At 58.7% G+C, this 17,962-nt stretch overlaps 1 protein-coding gene across 10 annotated transcripts in view; it reads right to left on the reverse strand.

The window, feature by feature from the left end:
* The window catches only part of TNS1 (tensin 1), a 252,557-nt gene that overhangs the window by 55,733 nt on the left and 178,862 nt on the right, over window positions 1–17,962 (reverse strand). For 7 of the 10 annotated variants that reach the window (XM_039493615.1, XM_039493613.1, XM_039493612.1 and 4 more), the window contains 2 exons: window positions 7,821–9,569; window positions 2,250–2,336 (listed from right to left, as the gene is read on the reverse strand). In XM_039493615.1, coding sequence (XP_039349549.1) covers window positions 2,250–2,336; window positions 7,821–9,569 — 1,836 coding nt within the window. The remainder of the gene's footprint in view (window positions 1–2,249; window positions 2,337–7,820; window positions 9,570–17,962) is intronic. The other 3 variants (XM_039493617.1, XM_039493616.1, XM_039493614.1) reach the window with 1 other exon arrangement.

Genomic DNA, 17,962 nt, shown 5'->3' on the forward strand with positions numbered 1-17,962 from the left:
TTTGATTACAGGAACATGGTCTAAAACAGAGCTTGTAGGTACCGCGAACCGGACCCCTCGGCCGGGTCCATTCTGGGGGGCAGCGAGCCAGACCCCCCGTCTGCCCTCACTTCCTGTCTCCAGCCAGCTCCAAACTGAAACCCCCTCCAGCCCCTCCTTTCTGGCCTTTGTCTCTTTCCCAGGCCAGGAGGTCACCTGATCTTTGTTCACCTTTAGCCATCCCCTTGCAGGGGGGAAGGGCCCCGGCCATTTGCTGCCAGGAGACAGAGTGTCGGCCATTTATGCACGCTGGAGACTTAAGAAATGTATAGGGGAAACTGAGGCACCCACACAGTATTCAAAGAAAACATTAAGAACAGTCCCACTTCGTCACACTCAGCTTATGTAAATCAGTCGCTTATCACTGGAACCCTTCCTCCCCGCAGCTCCAGCCCAGCCCTCCCTGCTCTCCCGCACGGGGCTGGCATCTCTGCTCACCCCCAAGCCCCCTGCAAAGTCCTCTGCACCCCACCCCCACTTTTTTGATAAAAATAGGCATTTGTTCCATTTGCTCTTGCCAACCAAGACAAACAGGGCAAATGCCCTCTTTTGCCAAAAAAAGTCCGGACGGCTGCGTCAGGGCTTAAGAAAGGGACTGTCCTGGCCAAAACGGGATGAATGGCCACCCTACAGCAATACCATCCCTGTTTCATTTGCCTCTCTCCTCTCCTCGCCATTCACCCTCTGAGTTACTGCTCTGTCTGTGGAGGGCTGACCTTACACACGTCCTAGCTGTTTAGCAAGCCGCCGGCTTCCTCGCCTGGTTCCACGCCTGGGCTGCTAATCTCTCTGCGCTGGTGCCCTACCCAGTTCGAGCAATTCCAGAGCAAGGTTCCATTTCAGGCCCGGAGCAGCTGACGGCATCGTTCCATTTATCACAGTGAAACAGACACGGCGGTAGCTGTACATGTAATCAAATCACTTTGTGTTGCGAGCTTGGAAGAGTCACGAGTCTTCAGCCCAACACAGCAGAAGACCAGACGCCATTGCAACATGCGCATCCCTCATAGCGACCCCCATCCCAAACTCCATCCAGTCTCCCTCCCCTCCACCTACCCACCTGCCCCCTACTGCCATTCTCCTCTCCGAGCTGCTCTGCTCACACGAAGGGCCAGACGCAACCCCCACTGGATCTTTCCACTGGTTCCAGAGGGAGCTGGATGGATCCCAGGGTAGATGGGTGAGAAAAAGTTTGCTCTGAATCCAACATCAAGCAGGCTACTGCCCCTGCCAGAGCCTGAAGTCAAACAAGCAGCCAGAGGTGGCTTCTTTAACCTCTCCAATGCGGCAGTGAAGACTCGGAAGTTCTGCTTTAAAAGCAGGCCCCGTGGCATAGCCCCCCTGCGAGACATGCAGCCCGGAGCATGTGCGCTCCAGAGAGCGGATCCCCACCCTTTTGGAGGCTTGGTCCCGACAACGACCCGCTGAGAGAGGAACCATCGAGTGCGCACACACACTCACACACGGCTGCGTGGGACCATGTGGACATTGCGAGGGTCAGGGTTAGCCTGGAGAGATTTCAGTGCCTGTTTCCAGATCCAGCAGAAAAGCTGAAAGCTGGACTCTCTGCAGCACTTCTGTATACATTGCCACCTCAGAATAAACCCACGCTGGTGACAGCCCCTCACCAGCCTCCCCCCTAGATTTGGACGGTTAACCCTCTGTGTGCCACCCCTCCCCATGCACACACAGCAACTGGGCAAGCAAGTCTCCCTTTGCCAGTGATCTCCTGCGTGCCCGTAGCCGCTCCAGGGCTGCCCTCTGAGAACGGACCGAATCTAGCGCCCCTGGCATCCCTCTCAAGCCAGTCAAACACCCAGGCAGGGAAAGAGAGCCTGAAAGCCAAGGAAGAAACAAGGAGCACTGTAGCTGGGAGGAGAGGTCTACCCAGAATCCAGTCCCGCGAGGCACCACGGTACAGACAGGGATTTCCCGGTGCCTGTCCCCAAGGGCCTGTGTCAGGTAAAGGCATCTGCACCGCTCTCAGTCTGGGATTTCCCAGTGACTGGGCTTCGGGCGGGGAGGCTCTGCCATGGTGGGGATCAGCCCGTCCTGCCCCACTGCACTGGACTCTGAGCAGCTCCCCCACCCCCTACCAGGGCGTGCTGACAAACCCTGCCACACCGTGTCCATGCGACCGCGGGGAGCCATCCCGCATGCAGAAGAGCAGGGGGGAGCAGAGCGAAAGAGGAAGGAGGAACGGAACAAACCAGCGAAGGAGAAGGATCTTTGTCGGTGCAGAGGAGGATGGGGGGCTTTCGTGCTCTGCCGGATGCCCCGCAGTTTGGCGTTGTACTCTGACAGGGGAGGTGGAGGGGGGGAAGGGGCGCAGGAGTGGGAGGAGGTCAGCCAGGGAGGAGACACAGTCCGCCATGGAGAGAGACAGACAGGACAAACACCACAATGGAGACAGGGAAAAAAAAAACACGAGAAAAGATTAGTTGGGACCCTGAGTTGAATGGCAGCCGAGCCCAGAGACGCTGGGAGCAGAGGGGGCAGCAGGGGACTGCACGCACTGGAGGTCCCTGCCACCCCAGAACAGGGACCCGTCTCTCTCACCCCAGAAGGGAAGGAAAGGGGTCGGGACGGCTTGGTGAATGGAGCAGCCGCCATGTCTGGGCACCAGCTGAATTTTGTTCTCCAGGAAAACAGTGAAGAATTAAATGGACCGATGCCTCCCTTCAATACACGCTGAACAGCAAACACTCAGGGGGCCCAGCCCAGAGGTGGCTGCATGCATGAGGCTGGGAACAGACCCCGCAGGTGTGACTGGAGGGATCGTGTTATGTTATCTGACCAAGGGCTGCCATGGCCCAGCTCTGCCACCTGGGTGAGTGGTGCTGGCGATCCACGCGACCCCCGCCTGCAACCCCAGGGAGGGAACCCAGCTTCCCGAGGGAGCTCCCCCTCCATTGTCACATGCAAACCTCACACGCTTTGGCCGAGCTCAGCGAGGGTCACAAGGCCCATGGGCGTTACTGGAAGGATGGAGGGGTGGGACAGGGAACAGCCAGTGTCTGCATGGACCCAATGGGGCGAGGGCTGAGATTGCTCCTTAAGGGAGAACCGGGGAATGGCCTGAAGGGCTGGAGAACCCGTGGGAGGGCCCGGCTCTGACCCAGAGTGCAGCCCGCCAGGACAGAAGTCAGAAAGCCAATCGGCCTGAGCATACGGCAGGTATAAAATGCTACCTGCCCCCCAGGTGCCGGCAAGTGGAGAATTGGAGCATCTTACACCCCCTCATGTAAACAACCACACAAGGCAGTGGAGAATCCGGCACAGCGCATCAGCCGCTCTGGGTGCGAGGGATGGGCAGGGATGGTGTCTCTAGCCTCTGTTTGCCAGAAGCTGGGAGTGGGCGACAGGGGATGGATCACTTGATGATAACCTGTTCTGTTCATTCCCTCTGGAGCACCTGGCACTGGGCTGGAGGGACCTTTGATCTGACCCACTCTGGCCGTTCTGACGTTAGAGGATCAGCCCATCAGTAACGAACAAACTCTCATTGAGGGGTCTATGGTGCAGCCCTGCCGGCTCATGCAGCCGCTGCAGGTGCTTTCTGGGTCCATTGCAGGTCCCCAGGCTCTGGGGCTGGCAGGCAGCAGGGTCTCTCTGGGCGGGGGCTGCTGAAATCCAGCCCCAATCCTGTGTAATCTCACTGTGGCACCCCCCAGCCAGCCGCAGGAAATTGGAGTTGTCATGATTGCAAATCCCAGGGAGGAGGATGTTGTGTGAAATTCCCCACATACTTGCCTTGGGACTAACAGGCAACTTATAGCAGCGAGGGCCATAAATAACCCCCTCCCCGTGCCAGCAGCCGTCACCTCCTATCTACTCTCCAGCAGCCTCCACAGCTCCCGCTCTGACTCACGCCACGTGCTGCTAGCTCTGCTTTCAGGACACCTTGTTCTCCCCTGATGTAAACACGCCGCGCCGCGCTATGTGCTGAGCTATTCTTCCCTCCCATTGTGACATATGGCCCTGCTCCAGGGACAGCTCCCAGTGTGAGCCCATCCCCAGCCTCGCCCCGGGCCCTCGCCTCCTCGGACAGGCAGAGAACCGCATCCCACCACCAAGCAGCACCTGGCCCGGGCGGCACTCGGATCAGAGGAGAATCCAGCCCGACGCAGGGTGACTCAATGGGGGGGCTCTTCCCTGGGACTCAGTCCTAAACCCAGTGCCCCAGGCTGGTGCTGTTGGAGGTGGCACGTAACAACCAAGTCCTAACCACAAGTGGCCGTTAAACACCTCAAAATGTTTTCATGAAGTCGGGGTCTGAGCGCTGATGGCCTGGCCAAAGCGGCCCCTAAATTACCCTCCCGATTCAACTCCCAGAAATGGTTTGCGGGCTCCTTTCCTGTCCTAACCTATGACACCCTGTGGCTGGGCGCTGTTAAGCAGCTACCACGCTCCACGTCAGAGGTGGCTGCATTTCAGGGCCGGGCGAAGAGGTTTGAATGCGCTATCCGTTTAGTAGCCGGGGAAAGGCTCTGGGATGTAAGGGGGGGGGCAGAAATTATCACAGACGCCAGGGTTGGTTTTGGTTTTTTAAAAATCTCTTCATAACCTGTTTTTGCTCCATGATTTCCCTGAAGCCTGGGGTGGGATATATAATAATATGGAGATATCCTATCTCATAGAGCTGGAAGGGACCTTGAAAGGCCATGGAGTCCAGTCCCCTGCCTTCACTAGCAGGACCAAGTACCGTCCCTGACACATTTTGCCCCAGATCCCTAAATGGCCCCCTCAAGGATTGAGCTCACAAGCCTGGATTGAGGAGGCCAATGCTCACACCACAGAGCCAGCTAGCCCTCAGGGGGAGGTGGGGGAAGGGGTATTCTCAGGACATTAAAGGGTTAGTCACTGAGTCCTTGAGCAGGGATAACCCAAGTCCATTGCTCAGGACGTGATCCCTCCAATCCAGCAGCCAGCTTCCCCCACAATCGGCACCGGCACCAACCTGCCAGGACCTGGCTCCCTCCTTGCGCAGAGAGCTGCGACTCAGCCTGGGTGTGCATGGGGGGGAGGTGTTTTGCAACTGAGCGATGTTCCCTCCCTCTAACACCTTTTGTGTTTCTAGGCCCAGACGCTGGCTGGAATAAACCCCACCCCGCCAAGCCCTGGAACTGCAGGCTGGATCGCGGCCCTGGCATTCCCACGGAAAGGCAATGAAAAACCTGCGACGTGATTACAGAGAGGAAGGCAGGGCGGCCGCTTCATTCCCCAGCGTGCGCTGGTGGAGCCAGGCACTGTGCATGCCCAGAAGCCAAAGCTTTATTCCCCAGGCCCGTCAGGCCAAGAGGGACTTGGCTTCCTGCTTCCCAGGCTCGGGCCTGAGCTCTGAAGTTAGGCCAGGGGCAACCAGAGTCCCAAAGGGATGAGGCCAGTTCGCTATTCCATCCACGCACCCTGTGCATGGTAAAAATGCCTCGCTGGAATGGTCCCACTGGTCAATGACCTACGTCGCACCTAACTGTGCTGCACTGACCCATGGGGAAGTTACCTCCTGACCCCAACTGGGGGCCATATGCCCTGAAGCATCAGGATCAATGACAGACCTGGTTCTAAATATGCCCCCTGTCATCTTGTTTGTTTCCCTAGCACAGACCCAAGCTCCGAGGCTGAATGGACAGTTTGACAACAGATCCAAGGGGGCATGTCGACGAGCAGTGCTTCAGAGGGGTGTGACACTTTCCATTCTCCTGCCTGTTCAGAACAGAACCAGCGTGCTCAGAACATCACAGCTCCTCCCGTGCCTGTGGCTGTAGGGCTAAGAAAGGAAAGGCAGGGCTCTGAGGCATGGGGCAGGGACTGAACAGACCCTAGCCCAGCAGTCCTAGTGCACGGGCTTTGGACAATGGCTAGGTGCTGGCCTAGGGCCTGGGAGACGAGGGTTCAATTGCCTGACTCCGCTATAGACTCTCTATGTGGCCTTGGGCAAGTCACTTGGTGTCTCTGTTCCCCATCTGTACCCTGGGGGGTTGGGAGGATAAATACCCTGAAGATTGTGGGGTACTCAGAGTCTGTGACAATGGAGGCCACGTAAGTACAGCACCTAGCACAAGTGGGAAGGTCCCACAATGAGGGGGAAGGGATAGTTCAGTGCAGGGGTCAGCAAGCTTTCAGAAGTGCTGTGCCAAGTCTTCATTGAGTCACTCTGATTTAAGGTTTCGCCTGCCAGTCATACGCTTTAACGTTTTTAGAAGGTCTCTTTCTACAAGTCTATAATATAGAACTAAACTATTGTTGTATGTAAAGTAAATAAGGTTTTTAAAATGTTTAAGAAGCTTATTTAAAATTTAATTAAAATGCAGAGCCCCCCGGGCCGGTGGCCAGGACCCAGGCAGTGTGAGTGCCACTGACAATCAGCTCACGTGCTGCCTTTGGCACATACGCTAGAGGGTGCCTACCCCTGGCTGAGTGGTTTGAGCATTGTCCTGCTAAACCCAGGGCTGTGAGCTCAATACTTGAGGGGGCTATTTAGGGATGGAGGGAGGGAACCAACCTTGGTTCTGCTGTGAAGGCAGGGGACTGGCCCCAATGACCTTTCAAGGTCCCTTCCAGCTCTATGAGATAGGCACATCTCCGTGTAATAAAAAAATGACCCCTTTAGGGGCTATTGCTGGGTATCTAAAGTAGAGTCTGTTCCACCCAAGGGGGGTAGCTGTGGCTAGGCCTCCCACACCAGCATCCAAAACCTGGCCCTTGAACCCCTTTGAAAATCCATCACCGTGGGGCTAACGTGCTGTTCTCTGCTTTTACAAGGTGCTGGCCCCTCCGCTTTTCTCCTGCCTCCTTCCTGCTCCCAGCAGCTCCCCGCGCAGGAAGCAGGGGCAATTTCCCTTTGGCTGCAGAGAGGGGAGCAGGAGGACAGCTGGAAGAGATCATCATCTGCAGCCAGGACACACCTCTGCATGCCGCTCTGGTCCTGGAGCCAGCCCCAGCCCCCGCCAGCGGCCAGCCAACGGGGCACTTTGGAGAAGCACCCAGAAACGCCAGCGCTGATGCAGGCAGAGCTGTCGGGAAGGCGAAGCCAGACTGGACATCTCCCCAGAGTGGGCTCTCCCACCAAAGGCTGCCAGGGCCTCTTTCCCGTGCAGCCGGGCACACGGAGTGACTAAGGCAACCACGGAGAAGTCCGCTCCCTAGCCCTGAGCTCAGCCGTGCTGCTCACACTGTCCCCAGTGACCGCGCCTGGCCAGCGGGGCCGTGTGGGAGACGGCTCCCCTCCAGTCGTGACCCCGTTTGCACGGAGAGGGGCCTCTGGGAACGGGCTGTGGGATGGTTAACTCTTCCCTGAGCTCTCTCCTGTCCTGTGCATCTGCGGTTCGTCTCGCCCTTCCCACAACTTCCACCTCTTTCTCCCTCTGGCCCCGTGCGTGCTTCCCGGGTCCGACCCCATCCCCGGGGACAGGCCCCGATTCTCCTCTCCTGGGCACCGCTCGCTGAGGGGAGGGGGGGGGGCCGGGCTGCCTCTTCCCAAGAGCGAGGATGGAGAGGAGTCCCCTGGTATGTTAGGGGCCCAGAGGGCCTGGGTTCCAGGGAGGCCTGGAGTCAGGCTGGGCCATGGGGCACGGGCGTCTCCATCCCAGTGGGACTCCCACACGGCCGGAGCCTCGCTGGTGCGTTCGTGGCTCCATTCTGCTTGCGGACCCAGCCGCAAAAGCTCCCTGCAGAAGGGGCTCCCATAATCCACCCTCACCCAACAGTCTAGGGCAAACGCAGCCTGGCCCTGGGATGATGCCCAGCCAGAGGGGGCACCGCAAATCAAAGCCTCTTACCTGCTACTCTGTGGGCCACCAGCCCTTCCAGGTTCAAGGGCTCTTCTTCCGAGGGTCTGGCAGGCTCTTGGTGATGCTGGGCTTGGGCTGTCGCTGCGGGGGAGGGGGGCGACTGAGGCCCCACAGGGCTGTAAGCTGTTGCCGGAGGGATGGGAGAGGATGGGGGGCTTCCCGGGGGGCGGCTGTAGCTCCTTGTCTGCGGCACAGGCGGCTGCTGGTTCTGGTAGCCGTAGGGCGAGTAGGACACCCCCAAATCCTGCCCCACGTACTCTGGCTCGCCCGCGCCCCGGCCCCCCTGGGCCGGCGGTCCTGGCAGATGGGCTTTGGCCAGCAGTTCAGAAGCCGGTGGGGGCTGGGTGACAGCAGTGCCCATGGTGTTGAGGGACGCACTCGCCGGCATGGCTCCGAAGGCGTTGCTGGGTCTCGGCTGGGTCACCTGAGGAGCCGCCTGGCTAGGAAGGCCCCACACTGGCTGGGCAGACAGAGAGGAGACCACCGGGCCGGGCTGGTCCTCCGTGGAGGCCATGGGGACGCTCTGGGACTTGTGCAGCGTCGAGGCGGACGGGTCCAGGTCCAGCATGAGCATGTTCAGTGCTTCTATCGAGTGCTCGATCTCCTTCGGGGAGGCCACCCGGGGGAACTCAGGGATGCTGTGGCCCGGAGGGGGGGCCGCCTGCAAGGGGCTGGGCTGGGGGCTCGAACTGGAGACGCTAGGGCTTTGGCTTTCCAGCCCACCGTCTTGCTGGCGGGAGGGTGGCCTGCTCCCGCCGCTGCTGCCGCCCTGCTGCTGCCAGGCGTTGAGGCCCCTCTGCACGGCCTCCCGGCTGCTGGTGCTCCGTGCCGGCGCCTGGGGGAGCTGGAGGCCCGGCTCGGTGGCTGGGTAGGACTGAGAGCGGTACATGTCGTTGGAGTCAAAGCCGTACATGTAGGGCTGCGTGGTGGCCGGCGGCCGGGGCTGCAGCCAGCCGGGCTCAGGGAAGCCGGGTTGCTGCTGCCGGTAGTCGGACAGGTTCTCCTGAGCAGACACCGAGGGCCGGATCTGGCTCAGCAGGGGCTGGGGGTGTCGCCCCATCATGCTCCGCAGCGTGTTCTGGTTGTTGTACGGGTACCCCCCATTGATCAGCGGCTCCGAGTCATACAGCCCCTCCTTGTGCAGCTTGTCCGCGCCGTCGAAGCTGGACGGGCCATTGGGCAGGGAGGAGAGGCTCTCCATCCGGGGCACCTCCTGGTAGCCAACCTCGCTGGCGTTGGTGGTGCCGTCGCAGGAGGAGAGGGTGCCCAGGCTGCCGACGCTGTGCCCATCCTGGTTGGGCAGGTCATCGTCCAGGATATCCGTCTCCCGCTCGGCCACCAGGGTGCCAGCGCTCCCGTTGACGTGCACCTGGGCCGGCACCACGTGGCGCCCCGTGAGGGCGGAGCCGCCGGCCGGCGCCGCCCCTGGGTGGCGGTTGTGCATGGGGGCTTCGCTCTCCAAGCCGAAGCCGCTCAAGAGGCGCTCGAGCTCTCGCTTCTCCTCGGGGGTCAGCGCCGGGGGGCCGCCGCCGGGCGCCGCCTGCTCGTCGGTCTTGTCGGTAGCGGTGGAGTTGCCCGAGTCGCTGCTGACGGAAAGCGTGTGCTCGAGGTGGTTGGGCGCCGCGGAGAGGGGGGCGCGGCTGGCGTTGACGGCGCCGGTGCTACCGTGGAGGGAATCTTTCTTCTTCACCTTGGCGTAGAGGCTCCCGTCCAGCGGCCCCTGGGTGTGCCCGAGCTCTGCATGGGGAGAAGAGAACAAAGGAGATCAATGGTTTGCTCGGGGCAGGACAGCGAGCTAATGGCTCCCATTAAGCACAAATGGCTTCAACGCTCAAATGCTGAGCTAAGGGCCCTGTCAGCCGTCTCCCAAGCACTCAGCCTGCCCGTGAAATACACACCACGTTCCCACCGCTCTCCTGCAGAGACGCCGGCGCTGTGTCCTCTGTGGCTAACGTGGCCAGAGGAGACGGCGTCTGCTGAGACGTTACTGGAAACCTGCTTTCACTGCGCTGAAAGCACAGGATGCTTTGCAGGCTGGATCGATACAGCGTTAATGTGAGCTCTCCCGCAAGGTTCAAACTGGATCCTGGGCTGTGTGAGGCGTACGGCCCTGCGTGACTCTGGAAAGGAGCCCCAGACCCCCTGACCTCCTGCACATCGCAGGCCACAGAACCTCACCCACCCACTCCTGCAACAGACCCCTGAGTTCTGGCTGAGTTACTGAAAGGACTTTTTGTGATCATCTCGTCTGACCGCCTGGATAACACAGGCCAGAGAACTCCCCTGAGCTCTAGCTCAAAAGGACGTGGTTGTTTTTTAAAATCCAACCTTGATTTCAAAATAGCCAGTGATGGCAAATCCACCAGACTCCGTGGTAAACTGCCCAGTGGTTAATTACTCTCACTGGTAACATTTATGCCTTATTCCCAGTCTGGATTTGTCTAGCTTCAATTTCCAGCCATGGGATATTTGTCTGCTAGGTCAGGGGTTCCCGGGGTTTTTCCTTCTAAGCCCCGCCCCAATATGCTATAAAAATTCCAGGGCTGAGCAGTGGGGCCGCGAGGGGCTTGGGTTTTAGACATGCAGGGCGGGGGGCTCAGGGAGAGGGGGACTTGGGACTCTAGCCACTGGATGGGAGTTCAGGCTTCAGCCTTGCGGAGATGGGGGCTTCTTCCCCACAGGCCTGAGGGCTTGGGGCTTCTGCCCCATGGGGCGGGGGCTCGAGGCCCCAGGCTTCAACCAGTGGTGGGGGGGGGCTTGGTGCTTCAGCCCTATGGGGCTTCAGGCTGCCGCTGGGCACCGGGGCTCCAGGATCCTGGCTTTAGCCGTACAGGGCAGGGGGACTCGGGGATTTAGCCCTGCAAGGCGGGGGGGCTCAGGGTTTCTGCCCCCTGGGGCGCCGGGGGTCAGGGCTCCTGGCGTTAGCCCCGCGGGGCACTGGGTCTCAGGGCTCACTGGACACGCACCAGCTTGAAGATGGGTCCCCTTTCACAGTTACATTTGGAGACCTGTCAGTTTGCCAGTTTTAAATCCATTTAATGGAGTCTCCCTCCCTTGCTCCTCCCCAGAGGATCGGAGCCTCTCCTGGGGCCGGCCCACCCAGCAGCATTTTAGACCGGGACATTTGTGACCCCGGACACCGCTCTTGTGACAACGTTTCCGCCGCGACGCAGCGTCACAAGCCCAATGTGGTCCCACGGCGGGACAAGACCCGGGCTCCCTGCCTGCAGGAAGCAGCCTGCTCCATTCTGAACCTTGCGCTCAATGACCGAGCCCCGGCAGGGCTGGACTGAAGCGGCGAGGGGTCGACGCTGTAAGTCAGACGCCATCACTTCGCCATGGGGCTATGAGGTCAGTTTGGGTGACTCCATCATGCTCTGTTTGCCCCAGCTGACCTCACGCCCAAGCGAAGCAACCACCCTCTTGCGGGCCCTACAACCCATCCCAGCTCTGCAGATCCCATCCAGGCCTGATCACAGCCTGGTCCCTCATGCTGGCACTTGGGGGCTCTGCAAAGTGCAGGGCCGGCTGCCATCCTCCAGGTGACTCAGGGTTTTCCATTTCCATTTTAACCTGCTCTCTGCTCCAGGGCTGCCCGGGGCTCTGCTGCCCTGGGTGAGTGCAGGGCGTTGGGCAACATGAGCTGCTTCGGATGGGCCGGGTGCCAGGAGAATGTCGTCTCCTATCAAAGGCGCTGCCTTGGCACTACAAGTGTGGCATGGAACAGCAGAGCAAACCATCCATTTCCCCACTCCGCCCTCTCTCCCCGTTGGAGTCTCTCCCTTTGTTTTCCCAGATCCCCAGTGAGGTTTCCTGGAAGGCCATGGAGGCAACATTAAACTCTTTCTTTTTAGAGGAAAAAGTGACTCTTCTCTGGCCGCAAGCCAGAGGCCTGACTCACAGCCGGAAGACAGCTTCATGCGACAGCGTGAAATCAGAACGCTCTGATCTGCAGGCAAACGCTTCTGCAACGGAGCCAGGCGGACCAGAGGAGAGAGGCTAACCAACCCCTGTGCTCCTGTCCAAACACGGTCACCTCCACACAACACGGACACACACACAGAGCACAACCACCATGCAGCGCGTGCTCGCACACACGCAGCCGGACACCCCAGAGCAACACCCGCGCAACGCACATACCAGTCCACAACCCCCAAACATGCACACACAAACACAGCAACAGCGCACAGCGAGCCACGCAAACACACAGCAACATGCATACGACAGGTGTCTGCCTGTGCACACAAGTGTGATGACACAGACACACACACAGCAACTCCCACACGTTGGGTCTGCACCCATGTGCCCACACAGCAACACTATGGGCAGCGGGCACGCTATTTCTTGATTAAGGATGGCAAAACCAACAGAGTGGGACAACAAAAAAAGGAGACACACACAGAGATGGGGGGTTGATGGATGGGGGGGGGGAGGTTGATGAGAAGGATGTGGATGGATTGAGAGAGAGTCCAGCAGGCAACAAAAAATGAGTAGGGGCTGGAGCACATGACTGATGAGCCAAAGAGATGGATCTAGACTTGTTCTCAGTGATGGCAGATGCAGAACAAGGAGCAATGGTCTCAAGTTGCAGTGGGGAGGTCTAGGCTGGATGATTTAGTTGGAGTTGGTTCTGCTAAGATCAGAGCGTCCAGCCTTCTCCTGCCCGCGGACATGCTTTGGGGAGAGGATGCTGATCCGACATCCCTCCCGCAGGCAGGGCAGCCGCGGCTCGCGGGGAACCCAGGGTTGGACTCAGCGGAGGGGAGACCCACAGCAATGCCTTCTTCCAGACCAAAAAGTCAGCTCTCCCGGGCTCACCCCCACAGCCAGGTCCACATTCTCTAGGCTATTTGCTGCCATTCAAGATCAGCGGCGCGCCTCGGGCCGAAGCACAAGCAGGACAATCAGCGACACTAGGGCTGTTGTAGCCGAAGCGCGCCCTGGGAGGCTGGGCACGAGCCACGGGGAGGCGGGAACAACGCACCGGCAGGCTATGTCCACATCAAATAAATAAAGCCCGTGGCCCAGGAAAAAATAGAGGGAAGAGGCTTGAATTAGCGCCCTGGGTCAGAACCCGCCCTGCTGCCGGGAGAAGCATCTCCGAAGCGCCCGCAGAATGGGCTTCTGGCAGGGGCCGGGGGCAGTGGTGAGCTGGAGCCGGTTCCCACAGGTTCCCAAGAACCAGTTGCTAAACTTAGACCTCCGTGGAGAACCGGTTGTTAAAGGGCCAGGGGGTGGGCAAAGAACTCCGGTCCGCGGGCCGGACCATCCTGTTGCTCCCAGGATTCCCAGCTGGGGAGGCTGAGGCTCCCCAGGCCCTTCCCCCGCTTCCCCCCAGCTGCAGCGTGGCCAGCCGCCGGCACCAGCTGGGCAGCTCAGCTGAGCTCGGGAGTCGTCCTGCTGCCGCTTTCTGAGAGGCCCGGCAAGGTGGGGAAGGGGGCCTGCTGCAAGCTCCAGGGCTGGCCGGAGGGGAGGGGGCAAGTGGGGCAATTTGCCCCAGGCCCCTGGCCCCATGAGGATGTCTACCCCCCACACACACAGAGCTGCAGCATGGCCAGCAGCTGGGCAGCTCAGCTGAGCTCCTGAGTCGTCCTGCTGCTTTGAGCTGCCGGCAAGGTAAGGGGGGAGGGGGCTGCAAGCTCTAGGGTTGCCGGGGGGAGCAAGTGGGGCAATTTGCCCCAGGCCCTGCAGGGGCCCCCGGCCCCATGGGTATGTCTCCCCCCGCCCCGGCCCCTCCCCCCCCTTAAATCAGAACTTTTTACAGGGAACCGGTTGTTAAGATTTTGGCAGCTCATCACCGGCCGGGGGAGGGGGGGGGTTAAAGCTCAAAGCGAGGCCAGCAAAGTCCCACGGTGGCCTCTGGACCAGACTCTCTTTGAGAGGGATGGAGGCGACGAGCCAGCGGGGGGCCGAGCCGTGGGGACAAACAGCGGGAGCTTGATACGTTGACAAACGGGACGATAGGACCCACGGGTAGGGTTGCCAGTTTTGGTTGGATGTATTCCTGGAGATTTCCCTCACATGACATCATCTTTAATTAAAGAGTCGTCTTTGATTCCTGGAGACTCCAAGCCAATCCTGGAGGGTTGGCAACCCTACCCACGAGGCCCTTGCCAAGCTGATGGCTAAGTCCACGCGTTGCTGTCCGACGGGAGGCCCTTGGGGACGCCTACGCTGCAATACGGGAGCCCAGGCCCCGCTGCGACTGGCCCGGTCAGCTCACTCGGGCACTCGGGCTCCAAATTGCAAGGAAGATGTTCGAGCCCCACCCAGCCCAAAGTGACAGGGGCCATTCAGGAGACAGAGGCCTCCCAGCCCAAGGAGCTGGCCCCCAGCTTCCAGTCTCCATGGAGCTGCCCCGAGTTCTGCTACTGGTTAAGCCGGGCTGGCTCAGAGTGGTTGGAGCCAAATTATTTCCTGCTCCGATTTAGCCCTTTCCACCGTGGTTTGGAAACACCCACCGCTCGGTCCCAGCAGACGCCCACGAGGCAGGTAAGAACAACCAGCTGCAGGCGGGTTAGGTGACTCACCCATGCCACACGAGGAGTCGGTGTCGGAACTGGGACTATAACTCACGGCTCTTGATGCCCGCTCCTGTGCTTTAACCACTAGGCAATGTTGCACGAGAGCAACGTGCTCACAGGCGGATGGAGATGAGAGACAGAAAAACTCTCCTGAATCCACTTATGCACCCCTGCGTGGCAGATACAGCCTGAGCTCATGGCTTACAGATCGCGCTGGAGGGCACAGAACTAGCAACCTATCTGGGACTGAACCCGGACCATCCTTTTGGGTCCGACAGGGCAGGGAGCAGGGTTAAAAATGACCAAACGCTTCTATTGCCATGAAAAAAAAAGCAGGATTCTGTCTGCAGTGATGGCCTGGGCGGGGTGTGTTGCAGATTCGCCACTTTCACAGCAAAACTGGCAGAATCCCAATTCCTGCTTGAAGCAAGCGGGCACCTGCTCCCCTGGTCAGTTGTCAGACACAAGTGCAAAGCCAAACCAGGGACGGTCCGTCCAAATCTCTGCCCAATGAGAATGCCCCACCTCATCTGTCTCTTGTTTCCCGAGACCATCTGGGATGGCAGCAGCATCCTCACCATGGCATGCAAAGCACCCACCATTAGCTTATTGGCTTAGCGGCTTTTATTTTTCAAAGGTATCTGACACAACGAGAATGTTTTTGTTCGATCCACCTGTATTGATTCAGGCAGAGAGGCTGGAGAAGGATCCAAACAAAACCTCGGGGCTTTGCTAGAGGAAGTCCCTATTCTGCTCTACCCCACGCCCATCACCGTGCTATCTGATCCCACGGACCCAGGCACTGATCTAAACCGAACACTACAATAGCACGACTCTCCAATTCTCCGACAGCTTTACTCTGCTCTCTGGCCTTCATCCCCCTGCGTGTCCCTTCCCCTTTGCGCAGAGACAAATCAAACAACAGATTGTAGGAAAGGAGAGAGTGGCCGATATAAAAAGTGGCAACTTTCTCCAGACTCTGGTGGCCACATTCAAATACGCTTCCCAAATCGCCAGCCAGGCACTTGGTGCTGGTGCAAAGCAGGTGTGGCACAGCAGAGCATAAACCGCTGCCCAAGATGAAGGGAAACCAGTGATTGGCCTCTACGCCAGCAGATCGCTGGAGCAGGGGAAAGACAGCACAGGAGAGAAGCAGTTAGAATTGCCTGGGGATGTGGCTACTTGGTTTGGTCGACGCTCGGGTGAGCTCTGCACCCCATCCTGAGAGTCCTACCCGCAGTGTGACCAACTCTGCCCCTCTGCCCGCTGGGCTCTGAGCTCAGGACAGCTCCACTGACTCCAGGGCTGAATTACACCCACTGGGAATCCAGCCCCGGTCATCTCCAAACGCATTGCCCCGAAGTGACAGCTAGGCCAGCTGGCAGGTGGGGACCGCGCGGCCCTGCGACGGGACGGGGAAGCACGGGAATCAGGCTGGGTTCCCAACAGGAGCTCCAGGCATTCGCTCAGCCCCTGCCCTTCAGTCCCGACAGGGTTTCCGTTTCATCGCCTGCCCAGCTATGAGGCTCGGCAGTGCCAAGGAGCCGTCCCTGCCCTCGGCAGGGAAGTGCTGAGATCTGCCTGGCTCTAGGGTGTTGTTAACCAGCAGATTAAAGTCTCCCCATCTTGAAAACCAAATTGGGTCAGATTCAGAGGAAGCAGAGCCCAGCCCAGGAGTGAGAACTTACCAGCTGGATGGAAGGAAAACACCCAGCAGAAGAGGAGGAACTGGGTTAATTTCCTTCCCTCGCTGTTCACTCCCTTTTCCTTCAGTGCCGAGCTTTCTACGAGTTCCTGAGAGATGGCAGCCCCAGCTCTGTCTGTCTCTACCCTGCCTCTCCGCCTGTCAGGGACTGGAGCGGGGTGTTTCCTGGCTCGTGGGATAAAACGCCGTCTGTAATTTCAGCCAGTTGGATCCCAAGGATTTCTCATCCTGCAGCTATGTGATTTTAGCATGACATCACGGAGGCTGCGAGTCCAGCAGCACAGCACTGGGCGGCTGCACCACACAGCCGCTAGACAGAGCACTCGCCCAGAGCCGGGCGGAGAGAGGGAAGGAGGTGGAGAAAGGGAGGAGAGGTGAATGGGCAGAGAGTGTGGTGGGGCAGGGGATGAAGAGAGGGAGACGGAAAGTCAGAGACCAGAGTCAGGCAGCCTGAAAGGGGAGGTGGTTTTTCCATTCCCCCCGGGCCTCAGCTCTCTGCGAACGGGACCACACAAGGGACGTCCATGCTCCTCCGGCTGCGGAACAATCACATGAGAAGGACGGGGGTTAAACAGAGCCTGTGGCTAAATGAGTGACACGAACAAATTCACCCCGATTGAACCCCACTGAAGCCAATGGAGGGATGAGAACTTAGCCTGTCGAGAAGGAAGCAGAGCTAGCTAGCTAGACAGACAGACAGAGGGGGTGTATGGGCATAGATAGATAGATAGATAGATGGGGTGCATGGGGATGGATAGCTAGATAGATAGAGGGGGTGTATGGGGATTGATGGATGGATAGAGGGATGGATAGCTAGATGGATAGAGGGGGCTTTTTTATTCAGATCAGGACATGCATCGCAGCTTAACTAGCATCAGGACATGGCAGTTTCAGGGCCTTGAAAATCTTTCCCCAACCTTCTGGAGGTTTGAAATACAAAGGCATTCTCACAAGCTGTGCAGGCACACGCAGTTCAGCCTCCTGTTATTTTGGCAGCCAGGTTTCGCACTGGAAGACACTTTCCAAGCACAGTTCCAGCCAGATGGGCTCTTATGCGCACTCGCTCTCTTATTCAGACAGGTTTAAGTTTCAAGGAAACTTTGACAGTGAAAATAAGGTATAACTTTCGCTGGGTATTAACCATGTTTTCCAACTTTTCCTCGACAAAAGAGGCTGCGCAAGGCATCCTACCCACTGAGAAAGCCCTGCCGGCACTGTGCCCTGTTGCAGGGATGGCAGAACACAGATGGGGTGTACTCCAGAATGGTGTCCAGCACCCAGGACACTACGTTTTGGGTGACCCGTGCCACTCCAAATCAGGGTGAAGATTCAGTGTCTGAATTATGAAAAATACCCCAAAGCGGGGATGATGCAAACACTTGCTCTTCAGCACGGTATCGCAAAGCGCTTGGCAAACATTCCTGCAGCAAAGCTCACAGCAACCCCTGGGAATAGGTGAGAATGACAGTCCCCATTTAACAGATGGGGAAACTGAGGCGCTGGGAAGTAAAGTGGCTTGCGTCAAGTCACATCAAGTGTTTGCTCTTCTGCCTCCCAGTCCAATGCTGCAGCCACTAGACAACGCTGCCCCCTCAATGCTCTGATCTATCTGAACCTTATGGGAAGCTCAGGAAAACAGGCTCTGTCCCAGTTCTTTAGCATTTCCCTTTCTGGAGCCAGGGCGTGGATGTGAAACAGACAAACTGGGTTAGTTTGGAAGGCAGGGAATATTTGGGGGGTTGAGTTTCTGCCAAAGATTCAGGCCAGCTCTTATTGTCGGTGAGCCCGTTCAGGAGCCAGTGGGGTGGGAGTGATTCCAGGAGGGCGTCTGGCCACCTGCTCCATCATCAGAAGGGGTATGTCTACCCGGCAACCAGAGCTGTGCCTGCAGCACACATGGA

The sequence above is a fragment of the Mauremys reevesii genome, linkage group 11 (assembly GCF_016161935.1).
Source record: "Mauremys reevesii isolate NIE-2019 linkage group 11, ASM1616193v1, whole genome shotgun sequence".
Classification (NCBI taxonomy): Eukaryota; Metazoa; Chordata; order Testudines; family Geoemydidae; genus Mauremys; species Mauremys reevesii.